The 27,016-nt window shown below is 38.7% G+C and overlaps 1 protein-coding gene across 1 annotated transcript in view; it reads right to left on the minus strand.

The window, feature by feature from the left end:
* The window catches only part of NUP133 (nucleoporin 133), a 54,300-nt gene extending 27,290 nt beyond the window's left edge, over nt 1-27,010 (minus strand). Inside the window, exons 1-13 of the mRNA XM_077751655.1 lie at nt 26,803-27,010; nt 23,859-23,977; nt 21,481-21,584; nt 19,826-19,933; nt 18,069-18,203; nt 17,043-17,213; nt 15,278-15,433; nt 14,903-14,973; nt 9,442-9,589; nt 7,708-7,855; nt 6,404-6,561; nt 2,880-2,971; nt 1,017-1,180 (exon numbers count right to left, since the gene is read on the minus strand). Of these exons, the coding sequence (XP_077607781.1) occupies nt 1,017-1,180; nt 2,880-2,971; nt 6,404-6,561; nt 7,708-7,855; nt 9,442-9,589; nt 14,903-14,973; nt 15,278-15,433; nt 17,043-17,213; nt 18,069-18,203; nt 19,826-19,933; nt 21,481-21,584; nt 23,859-23,977; nt 26,803-26,984 (1,756 nt within the window). The 5' untranslated portion in view covers nt 26,985-27,010. The remainder of the gene's footprint in view (nt 1-1,016; nt 1,181-2,879; nt 2,972-6,403; nt 6,562-7,707; nt 7,856-9,441; nt 9,590-14,902; nt 14,974-15,277; nt 15,434-17,042; nt 17,214-18,068; nt 18,204-19,825; nt 19,934-21,480; nt 21,585-23,858; nt 23,978-26,802) is intronic.
* Nucleotides 27,011-27,016: the final 6 nt, after the last annotated feature.

The raw sequence follows: 27,016 nt of genomic DNA on the forward strand, positions 1-27,016 counted from the left end.
CAAAAAGAAACCAAACCTTTCAATGCAATTATTTGTAACATTACCCAAGAATTTAAAAAATTTAGAGGGAAATTTTGGGAGTCTGATACACTTTATACTGGATTTATTCAAAACACAAAACATACTATTATTAGCTTAATTATTTCTATCGTTCTATGCTTGACAGCTAAAAATAAAGTCAAAGAAAAAAGGTAAGCACTAACATTTCCTTCTTAAACCTCTAATGAGGCTTAGCAAACTTGCAAAGTAAGAAATGAGGGAGAGAAATGAGATCTGAGGCCATCTGCTGGGATGCTGCAGTAGAAGTCTAAGAGGGACAGCCCCCAGAGCATGGAGGGAAAAGCTGGGCAGACAGACAAGACATGCCCACTTCAATACACTGAGGGTTACTCATGGCAGCTCTTAAGAAAATGTATAATTTCTATTAGGCAAATACAGTGATTATGCCAAAATTTGGGGGCTAATAAGCAGGGGTCAATGGGGCATCTGGGTGGCTCAGTAGGTTAAGTGTCCAACTTCAGGTCAGGTCATGATCTCACAGTTCATGAGTTTGAGCCCTGCATTGGGCTTTGCGCTGACAAAGTGGAGCCTGCTTGGAATTCTCTCTCCCTCTCTCTGCCCCGTCCCACTTGCGCACACTCTTTCAAAATAAATGAATAAACTTAAAAAAGTATATATATATACATATGTATATATATAACAGATGCCAAATGCTTACCTATGCTACCAATTTCCTTTTAGAAATAAAATGGTGAGGAAGCTAAGTAGAGCTCATTAATCTGCTTCAGGCAGAACAAGCAAGATTTGCTCCAATATTCCTTCAGTTTTTATTATGCAGATCTGATCTAAGCCCTTTCCAAAATCTACTATAAGGTAATTTACAACCTTTTAAAACATTATAAATTAATAATTGTTTCAAAAACTAAAAAAGACATGTTTCAAAAGATGCTTTATTAAAGGAACCAGAATATTCTCAAAACAGATCACTCCATAACATGAAAAACAGAAGTCCTTACCCTCGGGGACAGACTCGGCCCACCGTGGGTCAGAGGCTGGGTAGTCATCCACCAGGTCCTCACTGATTTGGGTAACAGCCCTGTCTAGTTCACAGTCGGAATCCAAATCAGAGTGGGAGGAAAAGAGCTCATCAACCATCATTTGAGCATGACCTATATCTTTCCTGAAATCAAAATTGGAAAATAAAAGTATTAAAGGAGGCAAACATTTTCAAACTTCACCACAAAAAAAGTTAATTGTGAAACTCCCCTATTTTAGCCCAAAGTTAACAACATTATTAATACATTAAAGTAAAATTTATTTAAAAGGGAGACATGGGGCGTCTGGGTGGCTCAGTCAGTTAAGCGTCCGACTCTGGATTTTGGCTCAGGTCGTAATCTCATGGCTCGTGAGTTCGAGATCCACATCTGGCTCTGCCCTGGCAGTGCAGCCTGCTTGGGATTCTCTGTCTCCCTCTCTCTGCCCCTCCCCTGCTTGCTATCTCTTTCTCTCAAAATACATAAACATTAAAAAAGATGAATAAAATGAAAGAGAGACTATTAATGCATTTATTAATTCAACAAATACATGTTGAGTGCTTACAACAGGCCAGGCACTGGAGGCAGAATGACAAGACATTAAAAATAGTCCAAAACTTCACAAAGGATTCGGTGTGACAAGGAGCCAGAGAGTTAAACAAGCAGTTACACGTACAGAGCACACAGAAGGGAAACCAAACCCGTCCCAGGGGCAGGGAAAACTTCCTGGAGGAAGAGATGGATAAGCAGAGGCCTGCAGCTAAGGCAGAAGAGCAGCAAGGCTGAGGTGACTAGGAGGAGGGGTGCAGGTGGCAGAGAGAGCACACATCACACACATGAGTAAATTATGTCTGCATCTTAGGGAAGAACTGAAGCCACGGGGAGGAGGAGAGCACCCAGGGAGGGGAGTCTATTAGATGATGAGAGGGCACCTGAGCAGAGAGATGACTAACCAGAGCCCCCAAACTGTGAGCAAGCCTAGGTTGGGTGGCTGGCAGCTGATCATGGACAATGAGTCCACAGGAGGCCAGCCCCAAAACAGCCAGATGGCAGATTCATGAGCTACACTAAATAAGCCACTCAGTTCTCTGGTGATCCTGTACATGACAAAACTCAATGAATACGCCAAGTCTAATTTCTTTATGACATCAATAAGCCTTTGTATGCAATTTACTTGTCTTCACAGTATACATAAAACATGCTTGCAAGATGTCTTCCATGATCTGGCAATGAGAAAGAATGACATCTGGCCATGTGTAGCAACATGGATGGACCTTGAGGGTGTTATGCTGAGTGAAATAAGTCAGGCAGAGAAGGACAAATACCATATGTTTGCCCGTATAGGAGGATTAGGAGGAACTTAATGGAGGACCGTGGGGGAGGAGAAGGGGGGAGGCAAACCATGAGACTCTTGAATGCTGAGAACAAACTGAGGAATGATGGGTGTGGGGGGGGAAGGGGGAGATGGGCATGGAGGAGGGCACTCGTGGGGATGAGCACTGGGTGTTATATGGAAACCAACATGACAATAAACTATTTGTAAAAAAAAAAAAAAGAAAAAAAAAAGAGGTCTTCCATGATCACCATTTTTAACAGCACATTGTTATCCATTAAGTGGAGAGGGTATGTTACACTATGTTTTTTCTTAGACCAGCTGGAAGCCTCTTGTGCCTACCAAGTGCAGAGTAAGTTTGGTAAAGCACTGAAGCTCAGAAAAACATCTGCTCCTTGGTGGCAGCATTCCTCCAACTTGCTCACCAGTCAACAAATAAGGAACACATGTTAGTAAAATGTGTGCTCAGACATCAAATAAATTGAGCCATAAATTTAAAAAACATTTCGTACCTGCAGTATTGCAGAAAAGCAGCTTTTAACACTTTGGTTTTATCTTCTTGGGCTATGATTTCATTCTTTGTAGAAGCCTCAAAAACCATACTCTGTCAAATAAAAAACCGTAACTTAGAGCTGAAGATATCAGAATATTCTAAATTACGGGACTAGAAACTGGACCCACCTGTGACAGCAACAACACACACACACACACACACAAACTGTTTAGAATGCATTTTACATCAGAGGCATGAGACATTTACTGAAACCAGATAAAATGGACCAAATGGTCAACAAAAGTCTTAACAAAAAGGTATACATAACCAAAGCAGTCTTGGAAAAGAAAAAACTGTTAAATCTCACAATCCTAGACATGAAATTATGCTACAAAGCTGTAGTAATCAGGGGTGCCTGGCTGGCTCAGTCAGTTATGTGTCCAACTTTAGCTCAGGTCATGATCTCATGGTTCATGGGTTCGAGGCCTGCGTTGGGGCTCTGTGCTGATAGCTTGGAGCCTGGAGACTGCTTTGGATTCTGTGATCCCCTCACTCTCTCTCCCCTCCCCTGCTCACGTTCTGTCTCTCCCCTGCTCACATTCTGTCTCTCTCTCTTAAAAATAAACAAACATTAAAAGAAAAAATTACAAAGCTTTAGTCATCAACAGTATGGTACTGGCACAAAAAGAGACACACAGACCAATGGAACAAAACAGAGCCCAGAAGTAAATGCACAACTGTATGATCAATTAATCTGTGACAAAGGAGGCAAGAATATGCATGGGAAAGACAGTCGCTTTTTAACAAATGGTGATGGGAAAACTGGACAACTACATGCAAAAGAATGAAACTGGACCAGTTTGAACTATATACAAAAATAAACTCAAAATTTGATTAAGGACCTAAATCTGAAACCTGAAACAATAAAAATCCCAGAAGAAAGCACAGGCAGTTAATTTCTCTGACATCCATGTTTCTCTAGATATGTATCCTGAGGCCAAGGTAACAAAAGCAAAAATAACATACTGGGACTAACTCAAAATAAAAAGCTTCTGCACAACAAATGAAACAATGAAACTAAAAGACAAACTACTCAATGGGAGAAGACATTTGCCAATGACATATTTGATAAAGGATTACTATTCAAAATATATAAAGAACTGATTTAACACCTAAAAAACAAGTGTTGGTAAGGATGTGGACAAAAAAGGGACCCTTGTGCCCTGTTGGTGGGGATGCAAACTGGTGAAGTCACTGTGGAAAATGGTATGGGGATTCCTCAAAAAGTTAAAAAAGTAAAACTACCCTGAGGTGCCTTGGTGGCTCAGTTAAGAGCCTGACTCTTAATTTTGGCTCAGGTCATAATCTCACAATGCGTGGGGATGGAGCCCTGAGTCTGGCTCTGCACTGGATGTGGAGGCTGCTGAAGATTTTCCCTCTCCCTCTGCCCCTCCCCCACTCGCACGCACATTGGTAGAACAATCCTTCAATCTAGCAATCACACTACTGGATATCTACCCAAAGAATACAAAAACACTAGTTTAAAAATATATATGAACCCCTATGTTTAGCATTACTTACAAGGGCCAAATTATGGAAGCAGCCCAAGTGTCCATCAGTAGATTAATAGATAAAGAAGATGTGCTGTGTGTGTGTGTATGTGTGTGTGTGTGTGTGTGTGAGAGAGAGAGAGAGAGAACAATGGAGTATTACTCAGCCATAAGAATGAATGTATATTTGCCATTTATAACAACATGGATGGATCTAGAAAATACTAAATGAAGTCAGTCAGAGAAAAACAAATACCATATGATTTCACTCCTATGTGGAAGAAACCACGCAAACAAACAATGAAAAAGAAGAGACAATGTGAAAAACAGTCTCAACAACTCTAGAGAACAAACTGGTGGTCACAAAGGGGAGGTGAGTGGGGGGATGGGTCAGGTGAAGGGGAGTAAAAGTACATTTATCATAATGAACACTGAGTAATGTATAGAATTACTGAAACACTATATTGCATCCCTGGAACTAACATAACACTTTATGTTAACTATCCTAGAATAAATATAAAAATAAAAAATATTAGTTGACTCAATTTATTTTTAAAAAGGTATACATTAACTCAGGGATTATATTGTGAGTAAAATTATCTGGGCATTTCATAACCCACAAAACCTTTTATAGGTTTGCTCTTACACAGTTCATCACAATGTATATTACCAAGAATAACAGTTGATTTTAAGCTTAAACAAGGATTTAGAAAAATTTTAAAGAAGTAGTATGCTCTAAGATAGCTTTGTAACATAAGGCAGTATTACAAATCTCCAAGGCTACAAAAGAATAAAAGTAAAAAAAACTGTTACTTTCTGTTGAAACTACCAAGTCATTTTAATTCTGAATTACAGAAATAGTCAATATATTTCACATTTTATTCAAATGGAAATTACCCCACATGATATTAATTTAGTCTTCTGTAAAAGAATGATACAAATCTACAGCTCAGGGTATTTCATGTTGCAAGACAGAAAAACCCTGGTGCTTTGTGCCCCACTCTCCCTTTCAAAATCATCCCATAGTAGCAGAAGCATCACCACCCAAACATCTGTGATTCCAACTACCATGCATGCAGATGGAAACCAGAAGAAGGAATGGCGGACAGAGTGGAGAGGAGACACAGCAGATTAGTGTGGGCGGTGCAGGGACAGAACCCTGGGGGTCTGTGGACAATGAAAAGGAAAATTCCAAGATGATCGTAGATGTAGAATTTCTAGAGATTTGACTATGAGGAAGACCATATTGAAAGGCACTTAAACGGCTATTGGAGGCTGTTAGAAGATGGGCCACATATTAAAGAAGAATAAAAGCAAATATAAAAATAGTCCATTAAAAACTCCAAGAATCACATGAAGTTGAATAATGAAGGAAATGTAATCAGTATATTACTTGACTCAGTTAACCGTAAATAATATTCACATTGTTATTAAAGGAAAAGAGTTTATATTGGGACAATATAGGCAGAGGAAGGAATGTAAGTTACCTAAATCCTTATCTTCTATAATAGGAAATCAAGAGACGTCTAAAACTGGTAAATTAAGAGACAGATAGCAACATACACTCTTACTTAGAAATATGGAGAAACATACCAGAAGACCCTGCTGAAAGACCTGAAAGGATCTGGCTGCTTCTGGAAGGGAGGACAGAGGAGATGAAGGAGGTAAAAGAATTATGTTTCATCACAACTCTTTTAAAACTGTTCAACTAAAACTTTTGTGGGAAATATCTAGGGGCACTTGGTGGCTCAGTCAGTTAAGTGTCCTACTTCAATTCAGGTCATTATCTCGAGATTTGTGAGTTTCAGACCCGTGTCAGGGTCTGTGCAGACAGCTTAGAGCCTGGAGCCTGCTTTGGATTCTGTGCCTCCCTTTTTCTCTGCCCTTTCCCTGCTCACATTCTGACTCTCTCTCTCAAAAATAAATATTCAAAAAAAATTTTTTTAAGGAATTACTCTAATAAAAATTTAAAAGTCTTATGGAACTGCATTACCTCATTGCTGGGTCCAGCAACTGAAGATGCTAGGGAATCTTCAAGGTCTTCTGCTAATATGGACACATTTTCCCTTGACGTAATAGACACCAATCCACTGTTTCTAGAAAAAAGAATAGGAAGACCACTGCAGGAACCAGCTCCTAAAATACTATCTCCTGAAAGAAAGAAAATATACAAAAATACATAACTAAAAAATGCTTTCTAAAGTCTATCACTCTAGGGGCACCTCAGTCAGTTGAGTGTCTGACTCTTATTTTCGGCTCAGGTCATGATCCCAGGGTTGTGGGATTGAGCCCTGAGAGCACAGAGCCTGCTTGAGATTCTCTCTCCCTCTGCCCCTCCCCCACATATATACTCTCTCTCTTAAAAATAAAATATAAATAAAATCTACCACCTTTAGCAAAAACTCATTTTGATATAATATAAACATTTTTTTCCTTTACAATATTCCTACTTAGAACTCAGCTTTTTAAAAATTTTATTTGAGAGAGAGAGAGAGAGAGAGGGAGGGAGAGAGAAAGAGAAGTAGAGAGAGAGAGCTAGAGCAGGGGAAAGGAAGAGAGGGAGGGAGAAAATCCCACATCCAGTGTGGAGCCTGATGCAGGGCTTGATCCCACGACTGAGACATCATGACCTGAGCCGGTATCAAGAGTCAGAGGCTCAACTGACTCAGCCACCTAGGTGCCCTGTATTTTTACTTACTAAGCCAAAGGGGAGGGAAAAAAAAGTCTATGCTTGCTCAATGACTTAATAACATTCTCCCTACCCAAGGTCAAGGCTCTTGTGTTTAAACTAGAAAATCTAGGTTCCATCCTATTGCCCTACTTGGATTTTGCCCTCTGCCCAATCTCTTTAGACAAAATTCGTGACTAGACTACCTGCTTGGCTTTTTCTCACTCCTGGCTGGCTCCCCCTGTCCCTACCCCCATTCCAGCACCCTTGCATGAGTCCACCATCTGGGAATCTCCTAATCCAGAGATCTGGACAAACTTCCTTAAAGAACAGCAACCCAGCATAAGTTATTATAACTAGGAATAAGCAATTACTTTTCTTACCATCAGTTCTCTCCTTCCTGGCTTTTTCTGGAGAACATTACTATTTTTGCCCATAACAGTTTGGGAATTTACTACCCTTCTGGTTTTTCAGTAGGGTTGGGCATCATCTACTACTGGTATCGTACTGAGTGAATGTCTCAATAACACTTGGAGGTACCATGCTTAAAATAACACTTATGGAAAGACAATAAAAACTTCTAAGAATGGCTGAGTCGTTAACCATCCTTTCTGAAACTGATACTGTACCTTGTGTATTAAAGATAATTTTCTCCTGAGGAAGAGAAAACTTCCCAGTTCCCGTGGAGCACACATAGACGGCACTCTCAGTGTACAGATAAGCAGTCTGGTTTGAAAAGTTTGGGACCATCAACCGACACATAATCAAGTCTTCAGACTGAAAATTAAATTTAAGATTACATTTAATGAGATTTAGAACAGAAATACTTGTTTGTATAATTTTTTTAATATTTTTGTTCATTATCTCATAAATACGATAAAATAATTCAGATTGCCCTTATGAAAACCCAAATACTACCCTTGGGATGATTTATAAAATAGGTTTACAAACATCAATTAGAGAAACCATTTGTAGAGCTGTAAATAATTAGCTAATTTTGGAAATAATCCCATGGTGGTAGGATTTTAACTAAAAGCCTTTAAGAAATGTGAAAAAAGAAAAAAAATATTTAAGAAGCAAAACAGATGAACAGGGGGAGAGAAGCAAAAATAAGATAAAAACAGAGAGGGAGCTAAACCATAAGAGATTCCTACATACAGAAAACACCCTGAGGGTTGCTGGAGGGGGATGGGCTATATGGGGGGTGGCCATTAAAGACGGCCCTTGTTGGGATGAGCACTGGGTGCAGTATAAAAATAATGGGTCACTAAATTCTACTCCTAAAATCATTATTACACTATATGTTAACTAACTTGGATTGAAAATAAATAATTTATTAATTTAAAAATGAAAAACAACAAAAAATCCAAAACTAAACTAAAAAAAAAAAAAAGACATAAAAAAATTAATTCAGGGGCACCTGGGTGGCTCAGTCAGTTAAGCGTCTGACTTCGGCTCAGGTCATGATCTCACAGTTTGTGGGTTTGAGCCCCACACTGGGCTCTGTGCTGACAGCTCGGAACCTGGAGTCTGCTTCAGATTCTGTGTCTCCCTCTCTCTCTGTCCCTCCCCTATTCATGCTCTGTTTCTCTCTGTCTCAATAATAAATAAACATAAAAAAAAAATTAATTCCTTACATTACTGATTTAGAATTGGCAAATACTTTATAAGTGATCCCTGGTAAACATGCAGGTTCTTACTTCATTGTGAAGATATCAAGCACAAGAAAACAGAGTTCATTTGTTCATATATAAAATCAGAAGCAGAAATAGAAATAGGACTTAATTAAATGAAATTAGCAAATACATACTGTTTGTTATTAAAGAAGTAATTTTATAAATAAAACATTAAAAGGGGTATCCTGTGATTTCATTCTGAAACTGTTTTCTTTCTACCTCTTTTGCACTGCCTGAAAAATCTTAACACTGAGCATGTTTTTCCTACATAATCAGAACTATGAGGTTTGTCTGAAATAAAAGAACAAATTAAATTATTTCCTTACAGTATTTAGTTAGTCATATTAAGAATAAGGATTTAACAAAATTAGATACTATATCACAGAAGGCCAAATGAAATGAATTTACAGTTGTTAAGGCCTTTCCTTACGAATGGCATCATTATTAAACAATATTTACAATATTAAACAACTGCTTGTTGTCAGCTGCTTCTACTCTCATTTAGCTAAGATTGGGCAAAGGAACAGATGTAAGACGGCAATGCCTAAAAACTGGCTATTTAAAAATATTTCCAAGCCCCGCAAATTAATCTCTTAAAAAGATCTGACAAACAACTTGTATGAGTTCAGTTACTTGTATGAGTATGTTACTGTCAATTGTAATTTAATTTGCAGATAGAAATCGTACCTGAAAAGGTGGATTATACTGAGTGACTTCTACAGTTACTACATCAGACATTTGGTGGCCACTATCTTCTACTGTTATCAGAGAGTAATAGATGAGACACGGATTGTCCGCTGGGTGCCATGCAGCTGCCAAAATCAGGAGCCCATCACTAATCAAGGAGAAAGAAAGATCTGTAGCCTTTGGAAGACAGCTTATCAGTGTGTTAAATATATGTTTCTCATGTGTTAAATATATACTGACCATATGATCTAGCAATCCCACTCCTAGATATTTACCCAAGACAAACAGAAACTTAAGTTCAACCAAAAACCTGTGTGCACATAGGTAGAGTGGCTTTATTTATAACTGTTTAAAACTGGAAGTTCCATGGGGCGCCTGGGTGGCTTAGTCGGTTAAGCGTCCGACTTTTGCTTGGGTCATGATCTCACAGTTCGTGGGTTCAAGCCCCGTGTCAGGCTCTGTGCTGACTGCCAGCTCAGAGCCTGGAGCCTGTTTCAGTCTGTGACTCCCTCTCTCTCTGACCCTCCCCTGCTCACGCTGTCTCTCTCCTAGAAATAAATAAAATATTAAAAAAATATATAAAAAAAAAAATAGTTGCCAGGGGTTGAAAGTAGAGGAGGAGCTGATTACAAAGGGGCATGAAGGAATTTTTGGGGTTGATGGAACTATTCCTCTCCTTGATTGTAACCCAAATGAGTGTGTATTTATCAAAACTCATCTAATTATACATTAAAATGGGTGAATTTTACTGTGTATAAAATAAAGCTCAGTAAATCGGACTTAAGAAAAAAATCAAATTGGGGCACCAGGGTGGCTCAGTCAGTTAAGCATCTGACTTCGTCTCAGGCCATGATCTCACCATCTGTGAGTTCAAGCCCCATGTCAGGCTCTGTGCTGACAGCTCAGAGCCTGGAGCCTGCTTCAAATTCTATGTGTCCCTCTCTCTCTCTGCCCTCCCCTGCTCATGCTGTCTCTCTCTCTCAAAAAAAAAAAATAAATAAAAAAATAAAAATATTTTAAAAAATCAAATAATAAAATGCAGGGATTGGCAAAGCATAACCCTCAGGCTGAACTGTGCCCAAGTGAGTTTTTATAAATGAAGTTTTACTGGAATACAGCCACACCCACTCATTTCTGTTCTGTCCATGGATGCTTCCGTGCTATCGCTGACTGAGTAGAATAACTGCAGTGAAGACCACATGGCCCTCAAAGCCTAAAATAGTCAGTCTGGGGCCCTTCACAGAAAAGGTTGCCAAACCCTGGCCTAATCTGTTCTCTGAAGTTTACTTTGGTCCAGAAGAACATTTGGTTTCTAATTTTAGTCAGTTATAGAAATTTCAATGTGAAGACAAACCTTTTTCTATCTTAAAGCTTCTATGTTCTTCTTAAGTCTGTCAAAATTGTTGCCCTCAACAAATAATTAATGGTCTCTAACCTTAACTCCACCAAAACATTCAGTAGCGTTAATTATTAGCAACTTCCATTCAAGTTTCAGAAATATTAACAGGGTGGTAAGCGCCCTCTACTGACAACTAAAAACAAGAACCTGAAAAATACCCAAAAAACAAAAAAATGGAGCTAGGGACTCAATGACATGTCACTCCAAACCAAGCAGTCCTAACATGGTTCTTACTTCTTTTCCACTATTTTCTTCACCCAACTCCTGAACTCTTATCACTTCTACTTAGACTCTTGAAAGAAATCTAAAAATATCAGTCCAAACTTGAAACATACTGGCAGTGAGTTAAAGAGCAAATACAGGATATAAAAGAATGTTACGCAAAAAGGAACTGATGGATTAAAGATCTAAATGTGAGACCTGAAACCATAAAACTCCTAAAAGAAAACACAGGCAGGAATCTCTTGGGCATCAGCTTTAGCAACATATTTATAGATATGTCTTCAGGCAAGGGAAACAAAAGCAAAATAAAATTATTTTGGCTACACCAAAATAAAAAGCTTTTGCAAAATAAAAGAAACAACCAACAAAAGGCAAACCACTGAATGGAATTTTGCAAATGCTCTATCTGATAAGGAGTTAATATCTAAAATATATAAAGAACCTCTAAAACTCAACACCAAAAAAACCCTAAAACCCAAGTTAAAAATGGGCAGAGGGCCTGAATAGACATTTTTCTTTTTTTTAATGTTTATTATTTATTTTTAAGAGAGACAGAGTGAGAGTGGGAGTGAGGCAGAGCGAGAGGGAGACATACAATCCAAAACAGGCTCCAGGCTCCAAGCTTTCAGCACAGAGGCCAACATGTGGCTAGAACCCACGAGCCATGAGATCATCACCTGAGCTGAAGGTGGATGCTTAACTGACTGAGCCACTGAAGCGCCCCTGAATAGACATTTTTCTAAAGACATACAGATAGCCAACAGCCACATGAAAAGATGTTCAACATTAGTAATAGTCAGGGAACTGCATATCAAAACCACAATGAGATAATACTTTACACCTATCAGAATGGCTAAAATAAAAAAAGACAAGCATTAACAAGTATTGGTAAGGATGTGGAGGAAAAGGAGCCCTCAAACTCTGTTGGTGGGAATGCAAACCTGGTGCAGCCACTATGGAAAACAGAATGGAGGTTTCTTGAAAAATTAAAAATTGAAATATAATCCAATAATTCCACTACTGGGTATTTCTCCAAAGAAAACAAAACCACTAACTCAAAGACATATGCACCCCTCTGTTTATTTTGAGAGAGAGCGGGCGAGCAAGAGCGGGCAGGGGAGGGGCAGAGAGAAAGTGGGACCAAGGATCTGAAGTGGGTTCTGTGCTAACAGCAGCAAGCCCGACGTGGGGCTTAAACCCATGATCCATGAGATCACGAACTAAGCCGAAGTCATAGGCTTAACCAACTGAGCCACCAAGGCGCCCCCCCTCCCTATGTTTATTTCAGCATTATTTACAACAGCTGAGACATGGGATCAACCCTAGTGCCCATTAACAAATGAATGGACAAAGAAGATGGTGTTATTAGCCAGCCATAAAAAAGAACAAGAATCTGCCATTTGTGACAACACGGATGGAACCAGAGGGTATCATGTTAAGTGAAATAAGTCAGACACAGAAAGACAAATACCATACAATTTCACTTACATGTGGAATCTTAAAAACAAAATAAATGAACAAAAACAGAAGAAGACTTCCCAGAAGGGTGGTGGGTAAGGAAATGGCTGAAACAGATAAAGGGGGTTAAGAAGCACAAATTTCCAGTTATAAAATAAACAAGTCACGGAGATGAAAAGTAGAGCCAAAACACAAACACATAAAAGGAACCGAGTATGGTCCCGGAGAATGCGGCCTTGGAAATACCAAGGACAGAGGTACACTTGGTTACATCCATGGTAAGATTCTCTGTTGAAGTTACTTTAAAGACTGCACCAGGGCGCCTGGGTGCCTCAGTCGGTTAAGCATCTGACTCTTGGTTTCAGCTTAGGTCATGATCTCACAGTTTGTGAGTTCGAGCCCTCCATCGGGCTCTGCACAGAGAGCATGGGACCTGCTTAGGATTCTCTCTCTCCCACTCTGTATCCGCCCCTCCTCTCTCTCAAAGTAAACATAAAAAAATAAATAAAAATAAAATAAAGACTACATCACTGGGCGATAAGGAGTGCCCGCGAGTCATGGAGACACATCTAACAGAACTCCTGAGACAGTGGTGGTAGGCCAGGCTTGACATCTTTATAAAAGCATCTTCACATTCTAAAAAACATAAAGCTGTTTTAGGTAGTAGAGATGACAGAACGATAGACAATGAAAATTTTGCAAATCAGTAAAAAATGTAACAACTTTTTATGTGAGCATATATAAAATAATACATCTTAAAATAATACATCTATGATTTAAATAATCCAACTTCATATCTAAAATGAAGCTATCTGAGGGATGCTTGGGTGGCTCAGTCAGTTAAGTGTCTGACTTTGGCTCAGGTCATGATCTCATGATTTAGTTTGTGACTGTGAGATCCGCGTCGGGCTCTGTGCTGACAGCTCAGGGCCTAGAGCTGCTTTGGATTCTGTGTCTCCCTCTCTCTCTGCCCCTCCCTCACCTGTGCCTCTCTCAAAAATAAATAAACTTAAAAAGAATAAAGCTTAATCTATCTGAATTGTCTCAGTAATAATCTAAATAAAAGAACTTATAAGCCTGTTCACTGAAAATGTAAGCTTTGGTTGCAAACCTGGCCAAAACGAGCCATAGATCAAGGTGCATCAATGAGCATCAGGAAGAACAAACACTATTCTTAAATGAAGAAACATATGCAGATGGGGATACTCCATATAGATCACTAGACGGTCCAGAAGGAGAATGAGAGCTGTGTCTCACAAGTCCCACAAGCATCTTGTTAACATGACAAAAATGGGGGAACAAGCCCGGGGTTTGACCCAGTACAGCAATACAGCAATTCCTAAGTATGTTTCTCTTCTCTGTTTTCAGCCCACGTCTCCATTCTGAAAAGTATATGTGAAAAAATGTCTGCATCATATGCCCATGTAGGTGTGTCCCACCAGCAGTTCTAAATTTCTGAACATGTGGTAAAGATGAAGGAAAACAGATTAAGCTATATTTAATTAAACCATATATGGAAATTCAGTATATACTATTGTTTTTACCTCTTTGATAGTTTATATAAGGTTTCAGAAACCATAAAGAAGGATCTCACTAACATTCTCAAGAGCCTGAGAGAGAAATAATACAGCAAGACTGTAATATCCTTCCAAGAAACAAGTAGAATTTGTTCTACTAAATTACTCTAGAACACATAAAAACTACCCTTTAAATAAGTTGTGTTTTGAAGGATTCCAAGTCATACAGTTCCACTAATTATGAACTTTCTCATGGAAGCCACATTACCCATGATTTTTAAGTTCCATATGACCTTTGGCATTAAAACTAAATAAGACAAGATAAATTTATCAGACTAACCTGGGATCTTAAGCAGCACTTAGAGCCCTGTTTCTGAGAGGAAACTCACTGTGACTATAAACTCTGAGTTCTAACTTGCATTGCCATGACAAAACCTCACCCCACCTTCCTTTCTCCGATACAGCCACAGACACAGCATTGCTAAAGCTTCTAGACGATCTGGACAAGCATGCTTGGTATCTCCACTGAGAAGTGAAGGACGACAGCACGGAGCACCCCCAGCAACAGCGGGGGGCCTCTCTCAGCACGAAGAAAGAGACACTCCAGCCACGAGAGCAGGAAAGAGGAGTCTAACTAGGGCAGGCAAGTAACGTAAGAATACACAGCTGAAGGCTGAGAACTGCCTACATTTCTCACATGAACCAGCATCTCTCGATAAAGAACACAAAATCATTTAGTGAGGTTTAACAGTATGAAAAGATGAGCATTAGAAGAACAGATAGCAAGACTGTTCATCATTTTACAATAAACATGATTTTTCCAAACAATGCTCTATATTCTTTATGAGACAGACCGCCTGCTTACCAGTTCTGCTTCAGATCCAAATACCGAACGTTGACCCCTTCTTTAATAGCTTCGTAGTTACTCTCAGATCCCTACATGAAAACATCAACAACGTAAGCTCCTGGAGTGTAAGATTTTTCACCTTTGCATTCCCAGCATCTACTAAGCGGTTCAAATAGTTACTGAATAAATAAAAATAATGTGTGCATTTTAAAAATTATTAGGTAAATCAGTGAGCTCCACTATTTCTAGAGACTGAATGCGCCCCTTCTGTTTATCTGATGGCTAAAAACCGTGCATCACACTGCAATGTCATCTAATAAATAAAATAATTAAAGAAACTAGCATTCTCATATAACCATAAATGTGAATTACAGAAATATTATTGTTCCTTACCCAAATAGCATCAGTAATGTTTTCCTTCAGAGCTCTGTTTATATCCCAACTATGTGCTTGTTTTTCTGAAGAATCATCTAATTCCCATTTACTGATGTTTGAACTTGTCAGGCTATAAAAACTTGCTCTCTCTCTATCCCAAAGGACACTTGAAAGCTGTATGGAGAGAAGAAAAGTTAAGTTTATAGATTTTTTTAGTTCTAATGTTAATGAACTATTTTTCTGAAATCTAAAGTTTATATATGAGTATTCTATTAGTAATTTTAGTGGAATTCTTCATTTAGGAATCAAAGAAAGGAGTGATCCTAAAATGGACCTTGAAAGCCAGGTAAGATTTTCACAGGCAAAAATATAAAAGCAGAGAGCATACAAAGAGCACAGTTGGGAGTTGGAAAGTTATAAGGTCTTTCAAAGAGCAACCAGTAGTCCTGAAATGAAATGAAATGAAAAATGAGGGACACAAACGGCATAGAGTCTTAAATGTGAGTCTGTAAACCTAGGAAGCAAGGGAGATATTCTCAGTGGCTTTTGAACTCATGAACTGTGTTATAGGAAAATGAATGTGGCAGGGATGTGTACAGTTAGTTACATGTAGGTAGATTATTTTGCCTTTTCAAGTATACACTTGGTTATGAAGTATAGATGTGTTTTTTTAAGGTGGGCACACATGATTGTTTTCAGCTGACACCCTAATTTTCTCCATTTCTCTTGTCACCATGATTCTGGCCACTAATGGGATAAGGAGGCCAACAGTGAGTAAATTGAACTGGCACCAAGAGCTAGGGGAATTTAGCAAGAGTTTAGATTAGGGAATAAATTGGAAGCAAAAGATAGGGATGAAAATGAGACAAGATAGATGTCAAATCTATAGTATCTGGTAAGTAAGGAATTTGTTATAGCAGGAGATAGACACATATACACAATCAAGGTTTTATACTTGGGTAACTGAAAACAAGGACAGGGTCATGAACAGAAATAAACAGGTCAAAAGAAAAAGTAGTTTTATACACACTTTTGGTGTAGAAAATGAGAGAGAAGGAATATGAGCATTTGTTTTCAGACATGTTAGGTTTTAGGTTCGGAGACCATCAAGAAAGCAGATGGCGAGAACAAACGCGCAATTGGAAGGAAAGAGCACAGTAAAAAGAAAACGTGCTTTCTGTTCAAATGTGCCTGGGCACGGAGTTGTGTAACCTCCGGCAGTTTACATAATACCACTGAGGCCATATTCTCATCTGCCAACTGGGAGGAAGCGCTCTACATCGCAGGTGATCATAATAATTATCGAGCTAACAAACACAGAGCACTAGCAGAGAGCGGATGCTCCATAAATGTTAGCTCCCATCCGCCTCCCTTCACTGGTCTAGAGCCTGAGGCAGAAGCCCAGCCAACAGACCTGGATTTGAGTCATCCACACAAACAGCTGCAGTAACGGGAGTGAACACACTTTCAGTTAAGTCTAAGAAGCAAACCTGGACCTTAAACACATTTATAATTTTACATAACAGTTTTAATTCAAGGAACATACTTTTAAAAGAATCCGTAGGGTTTATTTAAGAATGTTAGAGTCTCAGTGTCTGTGAGAGGGTTACTTTGGCATCTCATTTGATCACAATAAATATGCATCACTGAAAAGATCAAAGGTTTTATTGGATATACATACACTAGTGTTCATACAGAGGCAATACCAACTTCATAGGAAACTTCCAACTTACTGATTCCATTAGAAACAGGCTTGTAAAACAAAGTTATTTCATCAACTTACGATGAGATCAGTACTTGGAGACAAAATTCCCAAAAGAGAAGAAACCTTGCGACCAATTCCTGAAAGCATGCCTTGTCCTTGAGGCAGGATATGTTGATGAATCTTGCCTAAACTTTCAGGTATCAGTCGAATCAGCTGGCTTCCTGACGAGGACAAAATAAAACTTTCTCCCTATGAACAAATATTGTGAAATTCATTCAGTTAAGCATCTATAACTAAGATAAAGAACATTCATAAAAAATGCTTTGATACAGAGATAAATTATCTATCATCTGTCCCTTAAAACAAATCTAAAAGAGTGGCGCCTGGGTGGCTCAGCTGGTTAAGCGTCTGACTTTGGCTCAGGTCATGATCTTGTGGGTTCGACCCCGCATTGGGTTCTGTGCTGGCAGTTCAGAGCCTGGAGCCTGTTTCAAATTCAGTGTCTCCCTCTCTCTCTGCTCCACCCTCACACATGCTCTGTCTCTGTCTCAAAAATAAACTATTAAAAAAAAAAAACTAAAAAAAAAAAAAACAAATCTAAAAGAATAAGAAAGGAAAATGTTACTAAAATGATTTACTTATGAATCCATTCACATACTACTATTAACTCTACATCTAAAACCTCTAGTTGCAATTCTGTTTTTTTAATTGCGTGTCTTTATTCTGATTTTTAAATTACAGGCTCATCACATTACAGGTTCAACAAATCAAGTACTGCATTTTATTCTTTGGTAAACCTGCAGAGTGTACTTTAGCAAGCCAGTCTTCATAATACCTAAGGGTTTCTAAGTCACTGTCAGAAAATGTTTCTGAAAGAAATGAATACCACAGGCTACTATCCAATACTGGTATCCAAGTCCTAGTAGAAGGGCTTTCCTTTGTCCAACTGTTCAAATCCCAGACCCTTACATTCTTCTCTTGGCTCTTCAATCCCTCTATGGCCCGTATGGTCTATTTAAAAGCCTGTTACATTAGTCATTCACATCTCACTTCCCAGTCAAATAACAGCCTTCCAATAAATACAGAAGAATATCTATCGTATACCTGCACTGCTGTTAGGAAACTGTAAGTCTTATCACCTCCCAAATCTACGAAGGTCTCTGTGTAGATGTCTTCACTGGCAAGGCTTGGCCAATAGCGGATGGATCCTTCTCTGGTGGCAACCATGACAGCAATGGCCTTGAAACAAGAGCATAACTCAGCAATCATAAAAAGAGAAAGACCCTAAAACTAGCAATTTGGTGACACTGATAAAAAGAAAACAGGGCAATTTATTATTTGATTAACAGAAATTACAGGGAAAAAAACCACCTCTTTTTTGTATTTTAAATATTACCATACTATCAAATTGACTTTCTTTTCCTTTTGTTGTGCAGTTCTATAAATTTTAACACACGTATAGACCCATCTAACTACCACCACTATAACGATACAGCACAGTTCCATTAACACACAAAACTCCTAGTGCTCTCTACCCCTTTCTGATCACACCCGTCTCCTATCCTAACCCTGGCAACCACTCCACTGCTTCCATCCTTAGAGTTTCATCTTTCTGAGAATGTCAAGCTAATGAAACATATAGAATGTAACATTTAAGCACTGGCTGACCTCCATGTCTCTGAGATACATCCAGGGTGTTACTTGTATCAAGAGTTCATTCCTTTTTACTGCTGAGTAGTATTCCATCCTGTGGATGAACCCATCTGTTTATTCATTCACTTGGGTGAACCCACTTGGGTGGGTTGTTTCCACCTTTGGCTATCAGAAATAATGAGATATGAAGGCCGTAACATTCATGTACCGTCTTCTGTGTAAACATAAATTTTAATTTCTCTGAGGTCAAAAGCCAAGAATGGAACTGTTGGGTCATAACAGCAAGTGTATTTTAACCTCATTAGAAAGGGAAAATCTAGTAGTCGCACCATTCGGCATTCCCGTCAGCAATGCAGGACTTCCAGTTGCTCTACATCCTTGTCAGCACTTGCTAGTTCAAGTACTTTGTACTGTAGCCTCTGTAATAGGTAGTATTGTGATAGCTCACTCTTGTTTTAATTTGCATTTCTCTAATAGCTAATGATGTGAACATCTCTGTGACAGCCTTAGCTCCTCTTTGGTAAAGTGTTCAAGTCCTGTGCCCTGTTTTTAAACTGGGTTGTTTGTTTTCTTATTAGGCTTTGAGTCTGTTTTACATTCTAGATAGATATCCTCTGTTGGATATATGACTTAGAAAGATTCTCTCCCAGTCTGTAGCCTGTCTCTTCATTTTCTTGTGTCTCCAACACCAAATTTTTAATTTTGATGAAGTCCAATTTATCTATTTTTCTCTTTTGTGAATCATGCTTTTGGTGATTTCTAAAAATTCTTTTCTAATCCCACATCATGACCTTCTCCCATTTTCTTCTAAATATCTTATATTTAGTGTTTTACATCTAGACCTATGATCCATTTTGAGTTAATATTTGTATGAGGTATGAGGGATGGTATTTGGTTTTTTTTGTTTTTTTGCATAAGGATGACCAATGGTCCTAGCACCATTTACTGAAAAGACAATCCTTACTTCATTGAAATGCTACCACACCTCTGTCAAAGATCAAAGGGGCATCTCCTTGTACATCTGTATCTGTACGCTCTGTTCTGTTCAATTGCCCTTAGGTGTCTATCTCTTTGCCAATACTATGTCTTGATTCCTATAGCTTTATAGTTATGTCTCTGAATCAACTTGGATAATTCCTCCAATGTTACAACTCCCTTATTTAAAAGGAATATATATATATATTTCAATAAGCATTTACATCACCTACCTGAGTAGAATGTGCTTCACCTGAGGTAGCAGAGTAAGAGAGAGCCACCAAGTCAGCACTCCAGTGGAAGTCACTAGGTGGCAGCTGAAGCTCTTTGCAAACAGATAACTAAAGAACAAACCCAAAGAAACAAACAAAAATCTTCAACATCAAATCCGATTTTTTGGATATGTACCCGAATTCACGATTTCCTTTCTCTGAACATTTCATAATCTGATTCATTGCTGGAAATATCATTCTACAAACATACTTTTTTCTCACATCTTTTTGATCAGGTTTTCTTCAGGCATTTCAGTAATTTTATTTTTTTAAATTTCCCTTTCAATGTTCTATTTATTTCTGAGACAGAGAGACACAGCGTGAGCAGGGGAGGGTCAGAGAGAGAGGGAGACACAGAATCCGAAGCAGTCTCCAGGCACTGAGCTAGCTGTCAGCACAGAGCCTGACATGGGGCTCGAACCCACAAACCGCGAGACCATGACCTGAGCTGAAGTTGGACGCTCAACCGACTGAGTCACCCAGGCACCCCAGGCATTTCAGTAATCTTAAAACAAAATATTTTAAGATACATAGAATCCGATAAACCTAAAAGCTAGACTGGACTCTGATTATCAACTAGTCCAATATCTTTCCAGACTGTCATACTTCGCTTAAAGACGTAGGCTTCCTATGGAATTTTCCCAGTCTAGTCTTGATTTATTTGACATCTACAATCAGTATGACTACAGTGCAATTAATTATACCAAGTTGAGCAGAAAATATTTCTTCACCTCAGACAAATATCAGGCTCCTTCTGCTAACTCTTCATGGGCCCCAGGACTTTCCTTCACCTATGCTATTAATTATAAATACTATTTTCTAGGCAGAAGTACAAAGGCCCACAGACATGAAGAGTTTAAGTAAGTAAGAGCCCCAGTTCCAACAGAACAATAGCCCAGTAACAGTGACCCGTGAGTGGCTGCCTTTAAAGGAGTATGCCTCCTCTGGAACAGACAGGAAAATAGGTTGCTGAGGATAAGTTCCTAGAAACATGAATGATAACCCCACGTGAGAAACTGACAACCGAGAAGTTAAACTAGCAATTGCTAAAATTGGTATCATTTTTTTCCTATTAAACATCATTCAGTACATTCAATAAAACGTAGTCCTATCTTAGAAACATATAAACTGAGAGGCGCCAAGGTGGCTCAGTCAGTTAGGCATCACACTCTTGACATCAGCGCAGATCATGACACCAGGATCATGGGATTGAGGCCAGCATCAATCACGTGGGATTGAACTCCATGCTCAGCACAGAGCCTCGCTCTCTCTCTCAAAAACAAAAACAAAAAATTAAAAAAAGAAATAAGCTCAGTTCATTAGTTTATCTGGGTAGCATTTATTCTTCATTAGGCAGACTGATATGACATTCATAACATTCACTAAAAATTTTAATAACGTAGATCTTGTTTAAAATTATTAAAGAGGAGAAACTTTTTCTCCCCAACACAAAAATGTGTATGTATGCTCAGTAAGTCATACCACTACGAAAATGCAAATGTAATGAGTAAATTCAGACTGCTGTCCTCCAAGAACTCTAAAAATTTAGAGTAAAAATTAAGAGCCACTTGTAATCCTCTCCTCTATCTCCTTCTAGGTCTCTAAAAAGCCATTACCTTAGTAATAGGTGACAGAGCAATCTTCCAAATAATGAGTTTCTCTTTGCAGACCAGACAAGCCCATCCACCTTCATCTATGTGAACAGTCAGTTGATCATCAACTGAAAAAAAAAAAGTACATAATGTACATATTTAACCTTAAAGAACGAGTAAGAAAAAGTGTAAGGAAAAAAAAAGGTCCATCAACAGATGAATGGATCAAGAAGATGTGGTTTATCTATACCATGGAATACTANGAAAAAAAAGAAAAAAAAGAAAAAAAAGGACAAAGAAGTAAAGAAAAACTGTTAAAATTCCTTATACCAAGATCTTCTTTATGGATACATTCTTTATAAAAGATAAAAAAAGATAAAAAAAAGATTCATTCATATCAAAAACCGCTTTTGAGTAATTCAAGAGTTAGAGTTATTAATATTCAAAACAAGAGAGCCATTTAACTTTGATAACCACTTTTAGAAACGTATTTGAAGGTAAAAGTATATTTTGGGGTTAGGTTTATTATCTTTTAATATTGGCTATAAACAAGAATCTTACTTTCTATAATATTTAGTAACATTTGTAATTTTATTTTGATACAGAAACGCAAATGACCTCCCCCATTAAATATATAAAAAATTTCGAGGAAAGAGTATTCCTTCAAAAGAACATGATTTTCAAGTACTTTCTTTAAAGTATGATAAATCACTTCATTATATGCAGACATCAGAGGTTACATCACCATATTAAATGACAAAACTAAATTAGTATATTGCTGTCATAAGCACTGGTAGTAAACCTCAGTTAAGTGTGTTAGCCCTGGAAACTTCATTAATTTGAGCTCTGCTCTTTGCCTAAAGCAGGGTAGAAGGGCAAAATAAGAGGCATCAACAATGTACAAACTAAAATACTAAATCATGTCTAGGTTAAGTGTGGGCTTTTTGCTGAATTAGAATATCTGCTCAGTATTTTCATTTCCTGAAAGCAAAACAGCAGCTCCAAATACTGGTAAGCCCATGAGGTAGATTTTTCCATATCTGGAAAAGTTCTTCAAGTTTAGACACCCTTACATTTACACATCCTGATTTCTAGGGACTCTCCTCTAAGGCTATGTACTCTTTGTTATTAACAGTCTGGTGGCATGAACTAGGAGTATGTTAAAAAGTTTAAATACAATTTGAACTGAAACTTTTAGAGGACTGAAGAAAATATAATATACACTACAGATAATTAAAACAAAAATAGTACATGATAGAGGTTACAGTGGAAGTTTAGTTGTCCAAAAACCACTGTACCTAGGTTCCCAAGGACTCGCAGGCAAGATATGTAAGTTCAGGTTGATGAGAAATAGTCCTTCTTCTACAATGGAGTACTTTAAACTTATTTGACTGTCATTCACAATATAATATACATTTTATATCATGATGCATTCACATATAATTTAAATAAAACAAAAGTTATGTAACACTATTACATAAAATGCACTCTGATGTTTTCCTTTCAATTAAAAAAAAATTTTTTTTAAATGTTTTATTTATTTCTGGAGAGAGAGAAACAGCATGAACAGGGGAGGGGCAGAGAGAGAGGGAGACACAGAATCTGAAACAGGCTCCAGGCTCTGAGCTAGCTATCAGCACAGAGCCCAACGCGGGGCTCAAACCTATGAACCGTGAGATTATGACCTGAGCCAAAGTAGGATGCTTAACCAACTGAGCCACACAGGCGCCCCTGCTTTCAATTTTTTAAAGTGCTGTCCATGAACCACTAAACTGGTTTCAGTCACTACATGCAGTTTGAAAAACACTGTTTCCAAAAATCACAGAAATCTAGAATTGAATCATAAACAAAAACGACCTGGGTAGATCACTGAGGATGCTGTGAACTTTGCTCTTCCAGTCACCCAACTCCTTCTCCTTCCTGTTGCCTTTCTGATGCTTGTGACTGCATCTTCCAAACTTCCACTCTAATTCTCCGCCAACAGAATCTTCTAAAGGTACTTTACACTGATAACATAAATGTGTACATATAGCCTCTGCAATTCTACACAGGATCTAGAAATGGCGGTAAGACTTGATCTTACTGCATTATTATACCCATAACATGAGGCAGTGGTTTCTTATTTTAAGCTAAGCTTCACACATGCAATCAAATTTTGTAATTGGACTGAGTTTTGCTTATGCAGCATTTACAGCCACTGAAGAAGTAATTTGTGCTAAAAATGAACTCATTCTGCTTCTCAAATTTATTATATTTTGCAATTACAGGGAAAACCAAATGTTACCTGTTTCTACCCCCATTTAAGTGAAGGTATACCAGAGAAAACACAAATTTCAATCTCAGACCCAGAGACAGACTTCATTTTGAATTGCTAATATAAACAAATAGAAAATGACACCCACCTTCAGACAATGTTAGGGCTTCCATTACTTTAACAGGGAGAGAAGATCCAAATGTTTTCACATCATAGTTCATAGACTCCGTTACACAGTGGTGTGGCAGTATTCGTGTGGGTGTTCCTCTGAAGAAAAGAGACCATACTAGTTGAACCGTAATTTAAAATTTTGTTACGCTAATTTTTATGTACATATTTTCACATAAAGAAAAGATCTTGACAAGAAAAAAGAGGAGTTGTAGCGGTAAAAAAAACAACAAAAAAACTTCTGGCTTGGGGCACCTGGATGGCTCAGTCAGTTAAGTGGTTAAGCATCTGACTTCAGCTCAGGTCACGATTCACAGTCCTTGGGTTCAAGCCCTGCATCGGGCTCTGTGCTGACAGCTCAGAGCCTGGAGCCTACTTCGGATTCTGTGTCTCCCTCTCTGTCTGCCCCTCCCTTGCTCATGCTTTATCTCTGTCTCTTTCAAAAATAAACATCAAAAAAAAAAACACCCAAAACAAAAAACAAAAAACTCTTGCTCATGTGTACTATAAAAATATATTTTTCATTAAAAAAAAAGACTGATGGGATATAGGAAAACTTGGCTTCTGACTCTCATGCTCTAGTAATCAGGTGCATGCTCTGTTCACTTAAACTCTTTATAACCGCTTCCTTAGCTGTGTAATACAAAGTTTGGACTAGATCAGCATTTTCCAAATTGTGGGTCACTGTGAGGGTCTCAATTAACATTTCTGAAAAATAAAATAAAATATAAAAAATAGAGTTTATCCTACACTGTGGTCAAAAAAGTTTTACAAACATTAGATTAGATTATCTTTAAGCTCACATCAGCTCTAGAATTTTTTTTAATGTTTCTTTTTGAGAGAGAGAGGGATGTTTCTTAATGTTTATTTTTGAGCGCGTGCACCAGTGGGGGAGGGCTGATATAGAGGGAGACACAGAATCCAAAGCAGGCTTCAGACTCCAAGCTGTCAGCACCGAGCCTGACTCAGGGCGTGAACTCACAGACCATGAGATCACGACCTGAGCTGAGGTCAGACGCTTAGCCGACTGAGCAGCCAGGTGCCCCTAGAATTTTTTAATTGAAGCGTAGTTGACACACAGTGCTACTTTAGTTCCAGATGTACAACCTGGTGATTTGAAACTATGTTATGCTCACAAGGACAGATACCATCTGTCACCATGCAACCCTATTACAATACTGTTGACTACATTTCCTAGGCTGTACTTTTCATCCCCGTTATTTACACATTTCATAACTGGAGGCTCTATCTCTCACTCCCTTTTCACCCATTTTGCCCTCGTGAGCCCTAGAATTATATGAAATCTACCAGATTTATATAACCAAGAAATTAAATAGGGTCATGAGTATCTGCTATTACCTGTTCTTCAATAGCAGATACAGTGTAGAAATTATATCTCCTTTTCACCTTGTTAACATTCAAAAAAATAAAGTTACCAGTATAAAATTTATTCCATCTCTTATCATGAGGATTAAGTGAGCTTTGTTTCTTGACAGAGTATTACAACAAAGATTTTTCTTTAAAGGATCACTGGAAAGTAAAAAGAGATTTAAAACAAAACACACATTAAATAAAGTACAGCTTTACTTTTCTCAAAAGGAGCAGAAAACACTGACAAGATCACCACGGTGAAGAGCACTTTCAAAGTGTAAAAGTCAAAGACACAGTGTAGTCTTTAAAATCATGTCTCCTTTGGGGCACCTGGGTGGCTCAGCCAGTTAAGCAACAGACTCTTGATTTCTATTCAGGTCATGATCTCATGGGTGGGGAGTTCGAGCCCCACATGGGGTTCCAAGATGACAGTGTGGAGCCTTGGGATTCTCTCTCTCTCTCTCTGCCCCACCCGTGCACACTCACTCTCTCTCTCAAAATAAGTAAAATAAACTTAAAAAAATTAAAAATCATTTTTCCTTTAAAGTATTGCAGACATTTACAGATAAATTTGAACTATTAGCTCAAAATTCAATATTAAACTTTTCTTGCAAAGGAAAATTCTTTTTTGGTAGTTGAATTCAGAGGAAACTACTCAGAAACATATTACCTTCTAAAGTTCTAGATTAATTATGAAAGGGGGGTGAGGAGCATGGTTTAAGGGATGATGTAGACTGATGTGCCACATTTTTATTTGGGAACAAAACCACTATTTTTTAAAAATTTTTAATGTTTATTTATTTTTGAGAAAGTGTGTGCATGAACAGGGGAGGGGCAGAGAGAGAGGGAGACCAGAATGTGAAGGAGGCTCCAGGCTCTAGCTGTCAGCACATAGCCGGACATGGGGCTCCAACTCAGGAACTGAACCGTGAGATCATGACCTGAGCTGAAGTTGGACGCTTAACCGACTGGGCCACCCAGGTGCCCCAAAAGTAATATTCTTATCTCACTGCTAGGAAAGACTTTCCCCTATTAATTTAGCTACAAAGGTAACCTCTCTTGCTAAAAGTCATGTAATTATCAATCAGCAGGTATTAATGGCAGTTAAGTATGTTAAGCATAACATGATATTCCAGAATTGTAGGTGCTAATTCCCACTGTCGTCGAGGGATTTTATATTGATTCATTTGGCCTTAAGAGAAGCAGGCTCAGGGCGGATATGATCGCCATTTCACAAATGAATCATGACTGACTTACACTGGACGACAGGGTTAGTAAGGAGGCAGGTAACCACTGACTGAAATCCAATTTGTTCAGTTCTACACAGAGGTTAATTCCATGCAAAGTGCAAAGTGAAGGCTTAATTGATGAATTAAAGTGAAGCTGAAATAACTACTCGCAAAGATGGCGAAAGCCTATCTCCCCCAGCCTTTGGCATTCCTCCTCGCCCCCTCCTCCGCGTTCCTGAGGCTTTCTGGAGACACTACCCCATCAGGCCCACTGACGCCGGTAAGCCTACCGTTCACCAGACCCAACCGGGGACCATCACTTACCGCGAGCTCAGCGAGCTACGACGGCCGACCGGCGAAAAGAGCGCCGGGGAGCTGACTGCAGACCCCAGGGAAAGACCTTTCCTGCTTGTCGCCCGGGGCGTGGAGCCCGGCCCGACTCCGGCCAGCGGGCCCCTTCGGGTCCCGGGCCCCGGTGTCCGCGGAGAGGAGACGGCCGGGAACATGACGGAAGGGAGAAGCGACAGATATTCCGCCT

Source organism: Crocuta crocuta, unplaced genomic scaffold, assembly GCF_008692635.1.
Source record: "Crocuta crocuta isolate KB4526 unplaced genomic scaffold, BGI_CrCroc_1.0 scaffold59, whole genome shotgun sequence".
Classification (NCBI taxonomy): domain Eukaryota; kingdom Metazoa; phylum Chordata; class Mammalia; order Carnivora; family Hyaenidae; genus Crocuta; species Crocuta crocuta.